The 20348-nt window shown below is 48.1% G+C and overlaps 9 protein-coding genes across 9 annotated transcripts; 5 read left to right on the forward strand and 4 right to left on the reverse strand.

Annotated features, from left to right (window-relative positions):
• Positions 1–2365: 2365 nt before the first annotated feature.
• On the forward strand, positions 2366–3138 carry IAQ61_003537 (uncharacterized protein; the record flags this gene model as incomplete). The annotated part of the gene is made up of 2 exons (XM_066096005.1): positions 2366–2593; positions 2716–3138. 2 exons carry the CDS (start codon positions 2366–2368, stop codon positions 3136–3138), a joined length of 651 nt encoding a protein of 216 aa, XP_065953881.1.
• A 486-nt stretch (positions 3139–3624) lies between these two features.
• IAQ61_003538 (uncharacterized protein) lies at positions 3625–4359 on the reverse strand (the record flags this gene model as incomplete). Its single annotated transcript, XM_066096006.1, has 1 exon — positions 3625–4359. One exon carries the CDS (start codon positions 4357–4359, stop codon positions 3625–3627), a length of 735 nt encoding a protein of 244 aa, XP_065953882.1.
• Positions 4360–4804: 445 nt separating this feature from the next.
• On the forward strand, positions 4805–5515 carry IAQ61_003539 (uncharacterized protein; the record flags this gene model as incomplete). Its single annotated transcript, XM_003837041.1, has 1 exon — positions 4805–5515. The coding sequence occupies one exon, from the start codon at positions 4805–4807 to the stop codon at positions 5513–5515; it is 711 nt and encodes a 236-aa protein (XP_003837089.1).
• Positions 5516–5849: 334 nt separating this feature from the next.
• IAQ61_003540 (uncharacterized protein) lies at positions 5850–7945 on the reverse strand (the record flags this gene model as incomplete). Its single annotated transcript, XM_066096007.1, has 4 exons — positions 7538–7945; positions 7080–7332; positions 6944–7006; positions 5850–6890 (listed from the first exon to the last, which is right to left on the reverse strand). Exons 1-4 carry the CDS (start codon positions 7924–7926, stop codon positions 5850–5852), a joined length of 1746 nt encoding a protein of 581 aa, XP_065953883.1. The 5' UTR covers positions 7927–7945.
• Positions 7946–11837: 3892 nt separating this feature from the next.
• IAQ61_003541 (uncharacterized protein) lies at positions 11838–12095 on the forward strand (the record flags this gene model as incomplete). Its single annotated transcript, XM_003837043.1, has 1 exon — positions 11838–12095. One exon carries the CDS (start codon positions 11838–11840, stop codon positions 12093–12095), a length of 258 nt encoding a protein of 85 aa, XP_003837091.1.
• Positions 12096–12390: 295 nt separating this feature from the next.
• Positions 12391–12891, forward strand: IAQ61_003542 (uncharacterized protein; the record flags this gene model as incomplete). Its single annotated transcript, XM_003837044.2, has 1 exon — positions 12391–12891. The coding sequence occupies one exon, from the start codon at positions 12391–12393 to the stop codon at positions 12889–12891; it is 501 nt and encodes a 166-aa protein (XP_003837092.2).
• Positions 12892–13464: 573 nt separating this feature from the next.
• Positions 13465–14001, reverse strand: IAQ61_003543 (uncharacterized protein; the record flags this gene model as incomplete). The annotated part of the gene is made up of 1 exon (XM_066096008.1): positions 13465–14001. One exon carries the CDS (start codon positions 13999–14001, stop codon positions 13465–13467), a length of 537 nt encoding a protein of 178 aa, XP_065953884.1.
• Positions 14002–14567: 566 nt separating this feature from the next.
• IAQ61_003544 (uncharacterized protein) lies at positions 14568–16816 on the reverse strand (the record flags this gene model as incomplete). The annotated part of the gene is made up of 2 exons (XM_003837046.2): positions 16734–16816; positions 14568–16585 (listed from the first exon to the last, which is right to left on the reverse strand). The coding sequence occupies exons 1-2, from the start codon at positions 16792–16794 to the stop codon at positions 14568–14570; spliced, it is 2079 nt and encodes a 692-aa protein (XP_003837094.1). The 5' UTR covers positions 16795–16816.
• Positions 16817–18334: 1518 nt separating this feature from the next.
• Positions 18335–19466, forward strand: IAQ61_003545 (uncharacterized protein). Its single transcript, XM_003837048.2, has 2 exons — positions 18335–18633; positions 18740–19466. The coding sequence occupies exons 1-2, from the start codon at positions 18477–18479 to the stop codon at positions 18883–18885; spliced, it is 303 nt and encodes a 100-aa protein (XP_003837096.1). The 5' UTR covers positions 18335–18476; the 3' UTR covers positions 18886–19466.
• Positions 19467–20348: the final 882 nt, after the last annotated feature.

The following is a 20348-nucleotide window of genomic DNA, read 5'->3' on the forward strand; positions in this document are numbered from 1 at the left end:
GCACCCTGTTCGCAAGTGGGTTTGACGTCCCTACAGGGCAGGTTGGAAGTTCACAAGCCTCGGCTTACCCTACCTGCAGTTGCTTTTCAGCGTTTGTCGACCGTCAAAACTAACTGATCAAATGTTGATGCTGGACGTCGATCATTCTCTACATGATGGTCGCGCTCAGCTCGAACACAGCAGGGCACTGCAGCGTCACAAGACTAACTACGCTGGAATTTTGCGACCGTACAAGGTCCACATGAGGATACCGGTATTGCCAGGGCCCTGAGGAGTCTCTCGAAGACTGAGACATATTGTCGATCGATGCTAGCTATAATAAAGCGGACCAGCACATTTGGATTAATTCCGGGTGACGGTGCCTTTGCGGTGCTCCTGGTACCGGTAACGCCCAGGCTCCCATCCCTGCTCTAGAAGCCCGGCCTGTGGCTGCACAGGCCCTTGTCCTCGACGAACAGCCCTACCGGGGTTCCCCCTACTGCCAAAGCTGGACAGATCCCTGCGACTAAGAATGTTTCCTGAACGCCTTCTCTCGAGGAAATCCCAAGATCTTGAGCGACTTCCCACGACTGAAGAAGCCACCAGCCTACAAGAAAGACAATCGGTCGGGACTATGCGACATCAGAAACATGGCGTCCATCAAGAAGCTTGTCAGAGTGCGCATGTTTCAAGTGATTTACAGTGGTAGACAAGACGAGTACACGATATATTGACACCGTGGAATAATTGACAGTACATAGCTCTCGCTGATCGTCACGATGGATGTGAAGGAAGTACTAGTAGACTGAACGGGCCGATGACAAGCATGTGGTGACCCGGATGACGAGATTCTACCGGTACATGGACATGTAGAGTCGCATACGAGGTGCACTCTGTCCATTGAAATCAGTTTGCGTATTGTAATCCACTAACCAGCCAGCCCCGCGTTTACAAGAGTGGTCATGTCTGCCACATTGACCTATGGTCCAACTGCGCTACAAAACACCACCCGTCGGCTATCCATGGTTCATCCGCAAAGTTGACCCGCACGGCAGACCAGATCCACAGGGTTCAGAATACCACGTCCAACAGTGTTATCCTCGTCACTCTGAAGGTGAGCCTTCTTGTAGCATGTGTGAGGCCAGCCCGATAGAGATTCACGTAACCTCGTCATGATCGAAGAAACCATCTCGAGTTTTTACCATTCACTCTCATGATCCCGTCCAAGCTTGTTGGGGTTGTTGCATCAAGCTAGCAGCCGATTTATGGAACGCAGAATAGGGTACGAGCAAACCCTGCATGTGCCTATGGAAACTCGACGGCTCGCAAGGCACCTAGTGATACGCTCTGTTTGACCAATGGCTCAGCTAATTTACTAGTGATGCATTTCCCTGCATCCTGCAGGAAGATTGCATGGAAAGCCACAATCCATGACCCTCAGAGCGAAGACACGCACGGCTCTGGACACGGAAGCTTCACCGATGGCAGGAAGATTCCATGAGCGGGCCAAGGTCGGGTCGATGGGTATGGCTGATGAGTGATGGGTACCGATAGATAGTTCGAACGAAGGAGGGACGCGCGACTGGTCAGCACTCATACTACTTGCACACGATGGATAGTCAGGCTACTGTAGGTCCTATTTTGGTTCCATTTTTCCATGATGAAGGAGAAATTCTGTCTATGCGCCGCGCCGTGGTGGGAGGGCTCTACTCACACCCACAGATGCACCATCACTTGCAGGGCTGAAGCCCCTGAACTTATTCCTGGTGCATGTAGAAGCTCTATGAGTGTGTGGATTCGATACGGTGAGACACGAACGCGATGCAGAAAGATGAGCGAAAGGAGAATCTAGCCGAGGTCTGCCTGTGCCTACCGATGCCATATCGGACCGTGTCGGACTAAGGTACAAGACCTAGCTGCCGTCCCATGTCTCCACCGCGTCACCAGCAGATTCGTATTCGCGAGAACACCACAGACTTGTCTAAAAGTCCGATCGTCCACGCCAACTGTGGAGGAGCCTTGGGATCCACCAGATTGCAGAAACGATGATAGAGGTCATTTACATTGTGCGGCACGCGGTATGTCTCTACCGTATTGTATGAATTCAAGCCGCCGTCTCCACCATGGCATTTGCGCAATCTTCCCCCCACCACATACCGGGTGACTAGGTATCGCTCGTAGATTTGGATTAGCATCCTGGAGCCACAGCATAGCCTCTCCCGTTCTTCCATTGCCTACACTCTTCCGTACAGCCTCGCTTGTCCGTTACCGTACAGTCCACGCACGTCATGTCAAACTCTGTTTCTAATCGTAGGCTGGCTGGCTGGCTATGTAGTTTCGCTCCAACTGGGCGGTGGATCCGCAGACGGGCACATACACGGCATTGATGGTCAAGACGCCAACTGGCATACCAACAGATCCACCATTAACGTCCAAGGGGGTCCAACAGTCGAAAGAGCTAGCAGAGCATTTGTGCAAGATACAACCCCCGATTGAACGCATCTACTCAAGCCCCTTCTATCGATGTCTACAGACATTACAGCCTACCACAGCCAGACTTTTCGCAGAGGGCAAGGTGAAGGGCAAGATCAGAGTCGATCGAGGCATTGGGTGTGTGACATTCAAGACTGGCCGATAGTCGCGTGACGCACATATCTAAGAAACGAAAGCTGATGCTAATGTAGAGAATTCTTTGGCCGCGCCAACTGGGAGCATCCTTCACCGCCTACCCTTCAGATCTTGACTGCTCATTTCGACAACCTGGATCAAGAGTATGTCTCCGTGCATATGCCTCCCGCCAAGGGTGAAATGATTGTGGAGCTTCATGAACGTGTCAGGAGAGCGCTGGATCACATCATTACGACACTTGACAATGACCCGGAGCAGCCAAAGACAGTAATTCTATGCACTCATGCGGCTACAATGATCGCAGCTGGCCGGGTGCTGACCGGTCAGATGCCAGATGACCCAGACGAAGAGGATTTCCACTGCTACACAGCAGGCCTATCCAAATTCATACGGAGGACTGACGGTCCTGGCAAAAGTGTTGTTGGGAACTGGGGTTGCGAGCTCAACTCAGATACCTCGTACCTTTCCGGTGGAGCAGAGAGAGGCTGGTATGTCACATCATTCTCTCTTCCATTACCACGAAGGCTTTGATGCGAGTTTCGTCCACCAGGAGGCGTCGATTCTGTTCCTTCCTTCTCAGTGTGTCGCATCACGAGTGCCTACACGGAGACTGTCTATTCAGTCACATGACACTAACAACTCAACAGGCATTTCAATGGCGAAGAAAGTTTTGTAGACTTTTCTGAAGCGTCGTCATCAATGGACGGGACAACAAAGTTGTGAAACTATGTCGTCCTGAAAGGCTGGCTTGCTCTTCCTCAGATGGGCTCATAGTAGCCAGCGCAGAACGAGCAAACCGATACAAGCATAGCAAAGCGGTGGAATCAAGATACCCTATTTGAATAGATATGATACATGCCACAGAAGCATACGCTGTTCAGGCAGATAATCGACTGCATAGTCCACGTCTACAAAGCCATGAGCTTTCCACATCGCTCCAAAGGTTAAGACTACGTCCAAATAAGCTCATCCACATCCCCCGTAATTTCCTCGTAACTCATGCGAAACCCACAAAGTCTAGGCCACAGATTTTGTGCCCATATAACACATATCCTGCGGCCCAACTGCAGGCCAATCGGGTGTGCATTCCCTACCAAATATGCGAGCGAGCTTCACAACGTCCAGTTGCCTGAACAAACAGTCTTGCACAGAACGTTCAGTTTGCCATTGACACCAGGAAATTTCGTCTCGGCGCTGTTCATGTAGTTTTCCCTTTTTTCCAACCTCCTTTTGGCTCAGCGTTGAGTTGACTTGCTGGCTGATCGTCAGGCACCCAGCCAGCTGCACGGCACTGAATCCCAGCCATCGGTCGGATGGTTGCTGGCAACGGGCGCGGCAACGTGGGAATAGTGCCGATGAAGGGGTTCCGTATTCCGGGAGAAAGGTGAGTTCCCGTAGAGCGGGTGCTGGCATGATGCTGATTTGTGCAATGTCGGCGTGGATTACCGGGCGGGTGGGACTGGGGTTATGATGATACGCATGGATGCGATGAGGATGGCCGATGGCGTAACACCGCTGCGATGCGTTGACGGTTGTCAGCTGGAGAGATCTTGGACTGCTTCTGACCTCTTTCTCTAGTCCGTAGTTTGGATGCATACATTGGGTACTGCAAAACACCAAGGGAAGCATATTACCTACCAGTCGCCCCAACTCACGATCAACCACTTGCCGTACCGGTACCGCTACCGCTACCGCACCCAAGACCTCCTGAGCTCTCTTACGGCCACAACCTCCCCATCGCAAGTACCTCATCAAATCGACGATTATTGCGCAACCATGTCCACGAGACGCGGAATTTAATCATCCCTATTTGACAGCGACCATAACACACTCCAACCTCTACGGCGCCGAGGGCCCCAGTTCCCCAGCGCCGCGACAAATCACAACACGACAACACACGGTGATCTCCCATCACGACAACACACTCTCAACCTCCATCGCTTTACTTCACCGCCAGCCATGAGCATAAAATCTCCTTTCATAAGTCAGACTCAAGGTCTGGGAAACAAGCTTCGAGCTCTCACAAACTGGTCACCATTCTCCTTCTCTCGCTAGCCTTTGACCATTTCCCCTCTTGGGTTATTTGTACGGTGGATCCCGGGGGGCTTGACTTGACCCACATCGAAATAACAACGAGGGCTGGCTCCCACAAAGCAATCTACCAACCCCTGGCTCACCGAGTTACCATCCTCTCACAATGCCACACTACGCAATTCACCACGCCACCCAGCTCACGCCGTCCCAAACCTCTGCGCTTGCAACGACAATCACACACCTCCACACAAGCCTCTTCTCCGTCCCTTCCATCTTCGTAAACATAACCTTCCATCCGACAACACCCACCTCGCAAACAACCTATGTCGGCGGTCTCGCGGCCCAGACAAACTATATTAATGCCTTTCTGCAACCCCGAGGCCCCAAAAGCGCATCCAAATTCAGAATCTTGATCGAAGAAATCTCAAAGGCGTGGGAAGATATTGTCGTCAGCCCAGCCCTTCTTTCCCTCTCCTCCTCGTCCTCCACCGTATCCTCGTCCTCCTCGTCCTCGTCTTCCTCATCCTCGTCCTCCTCCTTTCTCTTTCCGCCCTCGGAACCCCTGACAGTAAATCTTCAACAACGACGAAGAAACCCTTCGGACTCGTCTTCTTCGACCTCCCTCATCCAGGCATCCAGCAACAGTAATAATGGTACCGACGCCGGGAGACTGGACAATCCATTCACGCTGCACAATATCTTCATCCATGAAACTATCATCGCGGGCGCAGAACAGGGCTTCATGCTTCCCGCCACAGGGCAGGAGAGGGGCTGGCTGGAAGAGAACATGGAGGAGTTCAGACGCAGGGCCGAGAGGGGTGATCAGAGCATGAGGGCGCTGGTCGGCGAGGTTAGGGTGAGGAGTAAACTGTAACTCATCTTCTGGAAAGGGGAGCAGTTGAAAACGATGGGGGCAAAGATCCGTGGCGTTGTTGTTTTGTTTGCATTGGCGAATTTTTGTGGGTTATTTCTTAATTTGGGACCGGTGCAGTGAATGGCGCCATCTAGAATGTAACTCGCAGGGATCCTGGGGGAGTTTGGGGGAACGGCAAAGAGCCGAATGAGTTTTCAAATGTTTCCATTCTATGGGTCTAGCTAGACCAACATGGGTATAGAAGTGAAGAGGTTTGTAAGTGGCCTGTACAATCCAAGCAGACGTTTCTCCTTTCGTATAATACTTCATTTCACATGGCGTATTTTCATCTTTTTTACAACGGCACATGCTCCATCATCTGCACAGCCCCTTCCCTCCCCACCGTAATGATCACATCCCCCAACGTCTTGGTCGAGAATCCGGCTTCCGAGTACCTGAAGTAGTAATCCCACTTTCTCTTGAATATTTCTGCGCCCTCATCATCCATGCCCGAGTCCTTTTTCTCCTTGATGAGCTGCGGCTTGATCTTGTCTTGCCAGTTCTCTAAAAACGCCTCCCGCCACAATCGCAGTGCTTTGGCGTAATGTGGGCCAATGTTTTCTATGCTGTCAACAACCAGCGTACCGTTGGATGCAGTGTTAATCGAGCTGACGAGCTCAGAGACAGCGGGAAGATGGCCACCGGGGAAAATGTACCGGCGTATGAAATCATCGGATTTGGCATAGGCCTCGTAGCGCGCGTCGGGCATGGTGATGCACTGGAAGCATGCTATTCCCCCCTCTTTTTTGAGCAGCTTATCAATGCATTTGAAGTATGTGACGAGGTATTCTTTGCCAACGGCTTCGAGCATTTCAATGGATACAATCTTGTCAAATGCGCCGGTTTCGGGTATCTCCAAACTTCGGTAGTCGCAAAGGAGAACCGTGATTTTGTCTGACATGCCGGCTTCTTGTATCCGCTCTTCTGCAAGCACTTTCTGTTCGATGGAGAGGGTCAGAGATGTCACTCTGCAGCCTGTTCGCCCAACTGCTCTCATAGCGAAGCTACCCCAACCAGTGCCAATCTCCAGGACATGATCAGACCCCTTGATATGTGTGTTGTCGATGAATCGATCGAGCTTTCGCATCTGCGCATCCGAGAGGCTCTCCAGCTCGGATTTGGGGTTCGATTTTGGGAGCCATATTGGACTTGAATAAGTCATGTCTGGCGAGAGGAAGGCTGCGAACATTTCGTTTGAGATGTCGTAATGTGCAGAAATATTGAGGCGCGCATTCTTAAGGTTGTTACTGCCTCGGACAAGGCCAGCGAGGCCAGTCGATATCGCGGATGTAAGATTCGAGCCATTGGAGAGGTAGTTCCGGTTCAGAATGAAGAGCTGTACAGGTAAGCCAGCTGCCGTAAGCTAGCAGGACAGTCAGGTGGACTCACCTCGAAGAACTTGGTCAAATCTGGGGATGTGAACTCCCCCAGCATATAGCTTTCTGCGAATCCCTACAACAGTCAGCCAGATCTTTGGAAACAGCATCTCCAAATACTGCATAGCACCTGGGGACATCAGACGCACCATGTCAGCGAAAAGCGCAAGTCGCACCCAAAACTTCTCGTCATGGACATCCAAGAAGGCAATTGGCAGGCCTTCTTTATCATTGCCAAATACGGCGGAAGCCTCGCTCGAGCCACCTTCAAACAAAACAAGCTTCCCGAGCTTCAAGTTCTGCAATTGAGAGATTGTGCCATTTCTGCATAGATTGACGAGCGGATTCCACGCCTGCGTTGTGATTGTGCTCAGGACAGACGAGGCAGCGCCTGTCAGCGGACTGAATATTGTCATGATAATTGGGTAATTGCCTGACGTCGAATTTCGGAACCGAAAAAAAAAATTATTTCGAGAGAAGACTGGTCGCAATTGACCAACAGAAATCGGCCCTTGAAGATTGAGAAATTCTGGGGCCTATCGTGACGCAAGCGGCCAGTTCTTTGATCATGGAGCGGGAAAATAACAACAGGCTTCCAATCGCGTACAGCCTCGCCAGGACAATCAGAAGCGGGCACGATGAGCTCAGCGGGGAGGGGTGTTGGTGTCCAAAAGCCGTGGATATAGATAACGGTAGCAGGATGTCGCGGAATGAATGTCTAGACGGTAGCGTCTCGGTGGGTGGGGAGAGGAAGATGCAGGCAAACTGCATGTCCGACAACACATGGCGCAAAAGTTTATCTGGCATAAATGTCCACTTCGACGGTCGCCGACGGGGCGGAAGACGGACAGCCGACGGGGTACCTCTGGACTCTGGTTGCGCCGTGTCGACCAAATTCGTGTCGCATTCGTTTGAAGCGCAGGGTCGGCGTGGGTACTTTGCCTGTTCCAGCAATCTATGACGACTTGGATTGTGCCAGACATCGACGGCAGACATCCTCTTGGGAGATGCTCGGCTGACATGTTTGGAGAGAGAGCCAAGAAAGTATGTGTGAACAGATTGCAAGAAGAGGCAAGAAGGAGAGTCGAGCTGTAGCCATTGGACTATCAGATGCCTGTGTGTGTGTGTGTGTCCATGTCTCCATGGCGGCCACTTCTCCTACCGGTAACACAAGTACGGTAGAGTAGTCTGTGAGCGAGACTCTCTAGGGGGAAGTGCTAATTGTCCTCGCCACAATAGACTAATCGTCCTCGCCCTTACCACTTAGCGCCGGGTACCCCGGCCGCCTAGCAAATTAGTAGCAAGCTAAGGTAGCACTAACTGTATCGTGCTTTTAAAACGTATTAGATAGAAAATATCTAGTAAGGAAAAATTCTAGGTGTACGTGTAAAGTAGACTAGTAGTAAAAAATAAGTAGTAGTAAGGCTATTTAACCTAATATATAAATATTATATAGTAATAGGATCCTACTAAAACACGCCTAAATATCTAATTTCTTGTTGCTTAAATATATCACCCCTAACCTAACTAATATTACCTACTACTATAGAGTTAGCAGGCTCTATTAAGCCTATAGAGCTACTATCGCCTGCTACCTTAGAGGACTTACTAGAGTCCTCTACTAAGGATTCTAATATTAAGGAGCCTAATCTATCTTACTAATATAAGTAGGAAGATAAGAAGTCTAATTTAGAAGTCCTATTAGATACTAAGCCTAAATCTAAGTTAGAATCTAAGCTAGACGTTCTAGTTAAAGCTATAGTTATTTAGCCTAGCCCTTAATAAGGCCCTTACCTACGCTATAAGTAATACTAGCCTTGCTAGATTAAGTATAGAGTACTGCGTAGTAAGGTTAGTAAAGGAGTCTATAATCTTACTAACCTCTAGGAGCTATTAAATTACAAGTGTAACTATCTCCTGCCGCTAGAAGCTATATATAATAGCTTTAATAAGGCTATCTAAGCTATAAATAAGTAGGTAAAGTCTTATAGGGTAGCCTATAATAAGTAGTAGTAGTAGAAGAAGGGGCGTTATTAGCTTCTTATAGTGTGTAATTAGTAAGAAGGTAAGCCTAAGGTAGGTGTAGTAAGGGTTTAGGTAAGGGCAGGCGCTAGTACTATATAGTGTAACTATAAAATAAAGTTTTAGATTATAGTAGATAACTATTAGGATCTTAGTAGTTAGTAGCAAGTTAAATAGGCAGAGGATAAGCTAAGTATTACCTATAATTACCTACTAGTTTCTAACCTATATATAATAGCGCAGTACTAATAGGCAACGCGTTTAGCTAAAATAGGTGCTAAACTCTAGAGCGTATTTAAGATAGCGCGCAGTTCTAAACAAGCGCTTCTATTAATATAGGAAAGGTATCCTAATATGTATTTTTTACGTAAAGATATTTAGAATAAGTATTATAAGTTCTAGGTAGCTAGAATAAGTAGCTAGACGCAGGTAGAGGCGTTAGTAGAGGAGATAGATAAGGGAAACTATTAGTATTAGTAAGTAGTATTTTAATATTTCTTATAGTGTTGCAATCTATAAAAAATATTTCCCTCTAAGCTAGGCTTCTTTAGGGATATACTAGTCTTACTAAGGTTAGACTGCGTCTATGCTTTAGAATTTCTACTACTAATTTAGAATACTAAAACTTTTAGTTATAGTATTAACGCGGATAGCTATATTACCTCTATTATATTTTTCTATCCTAACTCTATTTAGCTATTCTAGGAGTTACCTAATATCCTCCTTATTAACTACACCTTTAAGACAAATAAATACCACTTTCCTCTTATTAATTTTATTAGCTTAGGTAGTAATAACAAGACAATCTAGCTTAGGGTAGCAATAATCCATAACTAAGATAAGGCTATATTCTTATAGGTGCTCTAAAACCTCTACAAGCTCCTTAACTCCTATAGTATTGTAGTATAATTTTAGGCTATTAATTGTAATCTAGTATTTCTAAATGTGTTAGATTAGGTATTTAACACGCCTAGAGTTATTATCTACTACTAGCATATAAATAAGGACGTTCTATTATATCTATAGTTAAAAGTTTTAGTAGAGTTTAGGCAGCGTTATAAGGGTCGCACCTAGGTTAATAATAATAGCACTACTAAATATTTATAGCTATACTATAACCTTATTACCTTACCTACTAAAGCTAACTATTTAGCTAATCTACTATTATACAAGCGAAGATCTGCTGCTATAACTACCTACCTCTAGTAGTATTAGCTTAATAACTACTCTACTAAGATTGTAAGTTATTATATTAATAAGCACCCTTATTTCTAGCTTACTATAACAAGTAAAGTTAAGGGAGCGCACCACGTTATTAAGGAGTAGCTACAAGGTAGTTAAGCTAACCTCCTTACGCTATTTTAAAGGCTCTGCCTATTCTATAAGGAGTACGTAAAGCACGTAAGGTTAATAAATAGTATTAAGAACTTCTAGCTTTAATTTAACTATTATAACCTAATATTTTTAGTAGTATTTAGGCGTATAACCTAGTATACACTTATAATAACAGTAAATAACCTAGCTTGCGCGCGCACTAAGCTGCGCAAGTAGTAGCTTAATAGTGCCTACAAGTTCTTGCAGTATACTAACTAATATAGCAGGACGCTTAGTATACTATATTAGTATTTTTTAGTAGATCTAGAGCTTTATTTAAAGGTACTATAGGTAGTAGATTACTACCTATATTAGTAGGTTAATTATAGCTAGGCTCCTTACCTTAAAGTTACTGCTACTCCTTATAAGCTATAGATAATTATTACTAAACCACGCACTAAAAAATCTCACTATAAGGGCGCAGGCTAGTCTAGTAACTAGCGCGACCCTACTTTAGCTAAGTAGATTAATAATAACTACCTAGCCTTACTACCTACTACAATACTAGCTTATATAAGGTAATAGTAGCCTACTAAGCATATATATATTATCCCTCGCCTACCCTAATTATAGCCCTAACCTCTACCTATACTATAACCCTTACCCTACCTACTATAGCTACCCTACCTATAGCAGGTAATTTACCTAGCTCCTTATCCTTACTAGGCTCTAATAGCTTAACTATAGCCCTTACTATAGTTAGCTATATAGTAGTACTATTACTAGCCTTAATATTAGTAGTTAGGTTAATATATTAACCTACCTACTAGTTATAACTACTAAAATTAGCTCCTAGGTAGGCAATTTAGTAATCTAATAGGTAGGCGGGCAGGTAGGTAATAGGCCTACCTATAGTCACTAGTATCCTAATATATTAAGCACCTATTACTAGCTTAACTACTTGCTCTATAGTAACTAGCTTGTACGCTAAATCCCTATACTATTGCTAGTACTCTACTAGAGCTAGAGTACTATAGTAGCTTATAGCTAACCTAGGTATTATATTATATATTATAAACTTTTAAGTATAAGAGCTAAAATATAGCTATATAGTTAATATAATTACGTAGTATATCCTTTACTCCTACCCTAGGTTTACTAGCGAAAGCTGCGACTTCACCGCTAGCAACAGCCGCAAAGCGAATTAGGTAGGTATTGTATCTCCTTGTATTATAGAAAATTACATACAACGCTAAGACGGAGTACTTAGGCGATTACCCCTTGGCGCTTCCCTATTAGGAAGGGCGAGGACGATTAGTCTATTGTGGCGAGGACAATTAGCACTTCCCCTCTCTAGGTCTGTGAGGAGGGGTAGCGGTAACGTACATCGCTGTTATGCAAGGCACAAATCCGAGCTTTTCTCGGCGGGTTCGGGTCCTTTTCGGCCTGTATAGCAGTGGCAAGGCAAGTAAGTGCAGGTACCTAGTCCGGTATTGTCGATGGGTAGCTGTTGTACGGAGTGGCTGTGAAGGCAACGTTCATCTGATGCCATTTGGGAATACGGTAATGACATGGACCTGCATTCCCGCTCCACCAGAGTTTCATTCAAGGTTTCGGTCCAAAGCGCGGACAGTCGCGCCGGTCAAATGACGAAAAAGGAGGAGGAGGAGAAGAAGAAGGAGAAGAGCACGCAGCCATCAAAGCAGCGATTCAAGCATGCTGGCGTCATCGCAAGCGTCGTGAAGTGTAACAGTATTGACAGCACGCTGTTGTGGGAGGAGGGAGCACGGCTGGGTTTTGTGCGCGAGAGCAATAGGTGGATGGAGTGATGGTAGATAGAGTGTATTATCTACAGAGTTTGGGGCCAACCCATCAGTCCTTTTCGAAATCAACAAATATATACATGAACAGCATGTTGCTTCATAGTAGCGTCATGATGGCAGAAACAGGAGAGGAGCTGGGGCGTCCGTGCCCCGCAGACACACACACACACACACAGCTTACCTTCACGCTCTTGGCGCGTCGGCGCGTCAACAACCTCTTGGTCTTCTTTCTTCCCTTCTCCGCCACATCAAAACCACCCTCAACCTCAACCCTTACCAAAACATACAAAACACACCCAACATGTTGTCAATACAGTCCTCCCAACCGCAAAAAGTCACTCCCAACCTTCTCCCACTACTCATCTCCCACAACGGCCCCATCCACTCCGCCTCGCGCTTCTTCACCCCCTCCACAGACCCTTCCAGTCCTTCCAACAACACACAACACGCCCACTTTCGCGGTCGCCATTTACACGGCACGCCAGTCGCGCTGCCAGAGGGCTACACGGGTGCTGTCTTGCACCTCACCGGCAGACAACTCCCCCCCACACGGCGGCAGCCTCAGGAGCAGCGCCATGGCGACGAGAGCGGTGGCGAAGATGCCGAGGAAGAGGACATGGACGTCCAACTGGGCGTTGCGGACCAAGTGGGCGAGTTTGACGAGCTAGTCGTGTGGGGCCATGGAGCACCTGTGGAGGAGAGTCGGGATGCCTACGTCAGGGGTCTGGAGGAATGGGTGGGCTTCGCCGAGAGTATGCATTGCGACGAAGACGAGCAAGAGACACAGGAGAAGAAGACTTGAATACTGCATCACTGGATCACTGTGCGGCGGGACAAGACAATAGTAGCCACGACACCCAAGACATCGGTCAAAAATCCTGTCAAGAGGGTGAATCGCCAAGGCATCGATACAAAGGAAATCAATCCTTCAGTGCAAAAGCCTCGCTGATGTCCTGTCTCCCTTCAAGATACGTGTGACACGCACTCATGGCGGGCAGCAACAACATGACCACACTCAGCGTCTGCCAAAGCCCCACACGTTCTCTTCACTGTGCTGCGGCCCACAGAACTGCTCTGCATTACGTGGTACTGAGACTTTCTGGCTTAGGATCAAAATGACAGACAGTACAGCAAGCAGTATTTGGACTGCAAAGGCGATGATTGGGTTCTGGAAGAGATAGTAAATCACTTTGAGGCTGACTTGTGCTGGGGAGAATGGCTTTGCGGCTCGTCGGATCAGGCCTTGCTTGGAAGTGATGGACGACGCCGATGCGCGGACTAAAACCGGATGGCCTCTGGGGTTGTGGAAGATGCACACAAGGGCTGTAGAAAAGCCAATCAAGATCAGCATGAGCGATATGAGAAATGACAACCGCTAGGCCCGGCTTTCTCTTGTACCGCCGCCATATTCATATCCTGTGGGTGGCCTGCAGATGGCAGCAATCATGGATGTGAGGAGAAACACAGCAAACACAATGACTGCCGTAAGACGAGTCTTTGCAACCATGCGGTATTTGCGAAAGTATTTGCGTAGTGTAATGAGCGCGGCGAGTTGAGAGGACGAGGAGAGTGCGCAAATGTATAGGATGAGGACAAAATGAGCGCCTTGGACTTCGAACGTGTTTTGCGCCACCTGCGCATGACTGATCAGCACGACACCTAAATACAGAGGGCGGCGGTCACGTACCTTGATCCAGCCGCTGGGCAGCACAGCATATCCCGTGACGAGTTGCTGATCACCAAACCTAATGATGAGGGGGTCAAGGAAGGGCCGCCACGCATATTCCTTCTTCCATTCTGTATCCACAAACCGCTCTCGAATGTACTTGACAGTCGCGCTTGGTGTGAACTGGCCCTTTGAATCGTAGGCTTGGTCGAGGATCATGGCGAAGATGCTGGCCGCCGTGGTCATGATGCTTGCGATGACAAAGGAGAGGACGACCTGCGTAAGGCTCCGTCAACTGGGAGTCCTATACTGCGGCTGATACGCACCCCAACACCACCAATATCTGGCTCAGCGCCATTGGCGTAGTCACCACCGCACGCCGTAATGCTGTCAAAAGTTACCCAAGGCGGGGTCATTCACCGGTAAACCGCTCGGCCGACGCTGAAACTCAGTAGAGTTGGGTGATGCTGAAGGACGACTCAAGAGTGCTCGAAGAATGCATGCACGAGTGACGCACAAGGAATAAATACTGCGTTAGTGAGCAGCCGAGAAAGGAGAGGAGAGGGGAGATACAGTCAGAAAACGAGAGAAAAGAGCGAGGCATGATAAGAGATGATGACTACGCCACAACGTTGGTAGGACATGAGGCTATTGTGATGTAACTATCGAGCGCTTCGAGTGCTGAGAGGAAAGAGCCAAGGGCCTTAGAAACAAGGCAGCGCATTACGCCGACCTCGACGTGCGACATTAACACCACGGGAATCTAGTCACGAATGGGGGAATAAATGATGGATTGACGGCACGCCTGCACATCATTTCGCCCTACTCTTCGCCTTCACACGTGCGGCCAACTTCATAACGTCATCCTCCACCCCAGCGGCCTGCTGCTTTGACTTCTTGTTAATCCTGTCAGTCTCAGCATCATCTTCACCCTTGCCTTGCTTCCGCTTCTTGCGGCCCTCCTCTAGCAACTTCTTCATACCCGCTGTCTCCTTGAACTTTGGGTTCGTCGGATCAATAGCAAACTCATGGCTTTCATAGAGCTTCGCGAATCGTGGATCGCCAGTATTGAGATCGAAGTTGTCCTCCGCAACCACCGCATCCTTCTTCGCCTTCTTACCCTTCTTCTTCAGCTTCTCCGCCTTGACGATTTCGTTCATGTTGAAGTGCCGCATCGTATCGTTATTCTCGTCTGCCATAAGAAGTTCGAGATTCGCACGTTCAGCTGCATTAGCTTCGTCTTGGGCGTCTTGCTCTTCGCGCTTCTTGGCTCTCTTTGACTTCTTCGCCTGCTTGATTTCTTTCGCGGCCTCCTCAGGGTCCGATGCGAAGAAGGGGTCATCGAATGGATCATCAGTGGTGGCCTTTCCTGGTACATTGCCTTCGTTTGAGCCTTCAGCGCCCAGCTCTATTCCCTTCTTCTTGGCTTCGTACTTTTCCTTTCGCTTTTGTTTCCTTTCCTTTTCTTTACGAATGTACCTCTCCATAGTAGTCTCCTGCAAAGGAATGTCATTCTCGAATACCGAGTCTTTGCTGGCACTGTTCAACAGGCCCCCAGTAAATGTGATCTGCATCTCATTGTCCGGCTTTGGAAAGTCACGGTCTCGTTTCGCTGATGGCTTGACTTTAGGTTTGGAGGATCTGGCAGAAGCTTCCAGACCCAAGGCCTTTCGTAAACTTGCTGCTTTTTCTGCCTTTGCGGCCTCTGCCTCGTCTTCGGATGATGATGAGTCCGTGCCTAAGTAAGCTTGCAATTCATTCTCGTCAATCTCCTTGCGTGAAAAGGCACGCTTCTGCACCTCTTGTCGTGTTGTATCATCCGCATCCCATGTCAGTTTGACCTTGGAATGTGTGAGGGCGCCGGTGGTGAATTCATTGGGCTTATAGCCATCGGGTAGTCTTGTACACTCATCATGAATGTCCTGGTCAAATTCCGTCCCATCAGGTACAAATCTGAGGTCGAAAAAGTTGGCGCTTGTAAGGTACTCGCGTCCGTCCAGGTTGTCATAAATAGCCTTCGCGACGTTGGCAGACGAGCAGGTTATGATGGCATAGTAGTATCGAAGGCGGTCAAGTTGGTAGGTGCGCAGCGCAGTCGAGTCGAATTCCTCAGCCGTGTCGTCTCCTTGCAACTCTTGCTTAATCCTGTCCTCGTGTTCTGAATCCGAAGTGTTTGATTCGTCCAGTGCAGCAATGTTGTCCTTGTTTTTCTTCGCGGTGGATGCAAAAATCTCGCGAGGTGGCCCTTCGATTTCCTCCCGTTGCATACGTTCCATGCCGAACTCGCTGGGATAGATAGAAACGCTTACTATCCGCCCGTCCACTGGAACGAACGAGTTTGCAACTGCCATAATGTCGCTAGCTCTTATGTTGTCCCAGTCCATGTTCACGGCCGCCAGTCTCGCGGAGATGTCACCAGTGGGCACATCATGATTCCCCCCAGCAAGTTCAGTCTGTGCCTCAACCTCGTCTTCTCCTTCGTCGCTTGAACTTTCATCCGAGGAAGACTCCAGCCCTCCGTCTCGTATTGGATCGAATCCTTGCTTTTCTACCCGCTGTAGCTCCTTTAGCACTGCTCTGTCTCGTTTCTTCTCTGCTGGTCGCTCCAACCTTGGCTCGTCATCGTCTTCTAGGTCGTAGAGCTTTTCGAGAACCTTTTTCCCAGCGTCTCTGTCAATCTTTCGGCCATACTTGTCAACGGTAGCCTTGTTGTAAAAGTCTGGATCACTTCGTAGTCTTGAGAATCGCGTATCGAGTTTGGTCTTGGTGTGTTTCTTCGATGGCAGTCGGAATTTGGGGTCGGTCTCGAAATTTGAGAATCGAGAGTCGCCTGAGTGAGTGGCGCGTCAGCGTACAATCTCGAGCGTCAAGAGCTGGTGCATGAAACATTTTCATATGCACACTTGCGATGCCTGGAGTCGCCGACTATACTGTCTGTTCTTGCTTGTACTCTTGTTTTTGAGGGCACAACGACTTACCAGCAGCCGGCGCAGTTTTTCCGTTCTTTCCTGTTATCGTTTGACGTTTGGGCAGAGGCATCCTGACGATTAGTACTTGTTTGTTTGGTCGTGGGTCGTGTTGCGTCGCGAAATGTCAATGTGCGAGACTTTTCTGCCGGGCGGTGAGCTGCGGCGCTAACAGACTCTGATTGGCCACCTACCCGGAAGTCGCTATCACGGGCATCTTGATGACTACTTGCAACACCACGCTGGCTGCAACCATAGCTGCTATCAGAAAATTTGATGCGCTTTCACAGACCTATTGAACACGATTTTATATACCGTGGCTTGGTTAGTAAGATATATAGAGTATTGCTTTACTAGATGTGATCAAGTGTTGCAACTTCGATACAACGCCATGGTACCGTACTACCTACGGTAGGTACCGTATCTGCAGGGAGGCACATATCGGAAACCCTCATTACATGTGGCAAGACTCAGACGCATACGACATGTTTGCGAAATACTAAATTACATTACTTCTACAGAGAGTATGATTGATCTTTTGATCGAATTCTCTCATGTACCTACAATAAGAGAAAAACTTCATTATGTCGCATCAATTAGTCATTCGCTGAGGAGGAGGCTTTGCGTGTTGGACTAGCTAGATGATTTGTGACGCCTCGCTCATCGCGGTCCAATCGCTGAGCGATGGTAGTGTAATCGCCAATATTGTGAGCAAGCCGCTTGTGTGTGGTGGGATCAAGGCCGGGTTTAGATCTGACCAGCCCTCAGACTAAAGGGAAGTTGTGAAATTGTGAAATTCTATGCCTTGAGGCGCTGTGGAGTTTGCATCGTTGATGATGCGAGTTCCTGTTGTTATTGAGATGCTCGTTAAGACTACCCCCAACATATCAGGGATACCATTTTACTAGGGGGGCTGGGCACTATAATTTCGACCCGATATATATATAGTGGCAAAGAATTATAAGCATTCTGATTGCCTGCACCGTACTGGCCTTAGAATATTGCTACCTGTTTCGCTTGTTGTCTTACAAATAGATCAGAGAGTAATCGTGAATCTTCTGAATAAAATGAATGTTGTCGCTGCTGCCTCTGATCAAGCATCTTGTGGATGGGATTCTGAGAATCTTACTGGAACAACTTGACGGGCCAGCAGCACACATGATGATGATGATGATGATGATGATGATGATGATGATGATGATGATGACAGTACAGTTAGAGGTAGATGCACACTGCCTATATAGGTGCCAAAGAATTATAAATACTTACACGGTACAGCGTTTCATACAGCCGCCCGACTCCTACGGCCGTACTGTACCGTTGGAGTCGGACCAGTGCGCTCTTGAGAGGGCGTTGGCAAGGGTTGTAACATTTTAGGACATGCTTTGTTGATCGTCTTGTCCTTGTTTTGAATTGTCCAAAGATGGCCTCTTGGTTTGGGTGGGCAACGTGGGCAGGTACGAGAGGCTACCTACATGATAATGTATGATGTGTGGTATTAATGAACTTAAAGTCACGTGTGCTCTTTCGGATAAACATACTTCCGCGACAGGCCGCCTACCGAAACCATACAGTATGTAGCTGTGATGTCATGCCCGCCTCTCACTTCGTTCCAACTTCCAAGGCAGCTGGCAGCATTCAATTTCTCGCCTTCTACACAGTAACAGTAACCATCACCACTATACAAGCCTACAAGCTACATAGCATCTCTTTGCGACACCGGCTACTCCGCTCCCTCTGCTCATAACCGCCAGCATGCACAACTACCTCGTTTCCATCCTCCTCCAGCTCTCGCTGTTCATACTTGCGGAAGCGGCTCCCATGTCGGCTCAGTCAGCAAAGCCATGGCAAGCAGGCACCGGCGGTGGCATCGTCGGTTTCATCGTGCTAGTTCTTGATATCATCGCCTGGAGTAGGTTCAGCAGCAGCTTCCCTCTCGCCCTCTACACCCCCTCCACGCTCCCGAGGTCGCCACCTACTCAAAGGACATGCAGATGTCAGCTGACACGGTCTAACAGTTGAGATCTTCAAGTCCAACCGCCCAGTACCCAACAAGGTACTCTGGGCCCTCGTTGTTTTCCTCTTCCCAGTTGTCGGCATGATCATTTACTACCTCTTCTCCAATCGTCAAGCACACAACACCTACGAGCCCATCCAGGCTTAAATTGTGAAGCTGTAGGTTTAGGCGTCGTGAGCCGTGGCCTGCGACAGTTGTGCGCGGACCAGTTGTACATTGCAGAAACGTTGGCCTGCCTTCAATTTGGGCGGTCTCGCGCCATTCTAGGATGGCCCAGCCAATTCATACAGGAAAGCGGTGGCATGGGCAGTTTTCGAGTTCCTGGTGATGTTTGTCTGTTTGATCTCGTATTCCGTTTTCTTATGAGGACACGCTGATGGCCCCCTTAAATCTTACTACGCATCCGTGTCCGAGTTGTTACCTTGGCAATCATCCACAACATTTTGTCTATGGTGATAAGCGCTCAAAAATTCTTATCTTTACATGAGCTTTGTCTGTATTAGTCGTACACACAAGTGACACTCCAAAATCACCGTACTAATTTACCTAGCAGAGGAAATGCTTGGCTACTGATTCCCACAATTTGTCCTGTCCAGCATCCCTCAAGGTGTGAAGACTTGTTTTGGTCATCACAATGCAACCACCGATCAGGCACATGATTACTCTATTTGAAGAAGACATATCGGCACTCCCTCACATAAGTAAGCGAATAACATCTTTCAACTCCAGCGTTACAAAGCATCAGATCTGACGACCGCTTTTTTATTTTGCACCGCAATACTCGGCCGGAATAGGGATCCGCCTAGCAGTTGAATAGGTTGTGCGCTCTTTACCTTGGCTATGAGTCTGGGAGAGAGAGCTGACGAATTTTTTATAGCTCTTGTCGCGCTAAACCAAAAGTAGAAGACCAAAGGATATCTGGATTTTGATGCGCGTACCATTGTGTGGCAGCCGGTAGCCGTTCTTACACGGAAAACAGCTGGGTGAAGAGGTCGTCGATGAGTTGCCTGTTGCAGCACTGGCGGAGGGGGGCTGAGCAGGCAATCCCCGCAACATGACGTGGACTTCTCTTCTTGAACTCAGTTATTTCCCCACACCGATCCCGTCTCGTCTGTATCCTTGACATCAAGGCCACTGTTATTCAAACGCAGGAGGAAAAGGTTCAGAAGGATAAGAGTAAAGTTACGCGTGTGATGATGCCGTGTGCATCTATCCGTCGACAGTTTGCTGATCGGCAAACAACCAATATATATAAAACTGTGCGGCGATGCAATCTCCCAGCAACAACGACAAGGGTCATCGCAAAGGGCCAATTTCCACTCGATCACGCTGCATTGGAACGGAGAAGACGATCTTACGTCTTACAGCAAACTTGGTAGCGATGTGGTGCTTTCGTCTATCGGTCGGTACCTACCTTGTTAGATTAAGCCATGCATTATGGGCGAAAGTTGCACGAGCACTTGTCTCAAGGTTGAAACAATGGTCCGTCTTGTTTCAACCGAAATGCAGCAAGGCCGGGTACCTGTCGGTACTTTGGCTTGGCGCTCTTGGTCTTCCGTTTCATCTGCTACAGCCTGACTCGATTGAATGACGCAGTTGCAGCCTACTTC

This window comes from Plenodomus lingam (assembly GCF_022343315.1).
Source record: "Plenodomus lingam strain CAN1 chromosome Unknown contig_18, whole genome shotgun sequence".
In the NCBI taxonomy this organism is placed as follows: domain Eukaryota; kingdom Fungi; phylum Ascomycota; class Dothideomycetes; order Pleosporales; family Leptosphaeriaceae; genus Plenodomus; species Plenodomus lingam.

What these genes read in the sequence shown, in the direction of transcription:
- IAQ61_003545 (XM_003837048.2), top strand. Translation starts at nt 18,477, where the DNA reads ATGCACAACTACCTCGTTTCCATCCTCCTCCAGCTCTCGCTGTTCATA. An exon ending in TCTTGATATCATCGCCTGGA is followed by an intron (nt 18,634 to 18,739) that starts GTAGGTTCAGCA and finishes ACGGTCTAACAG; the next exon opens with TTGAGATCTTCAAGTCCAAC.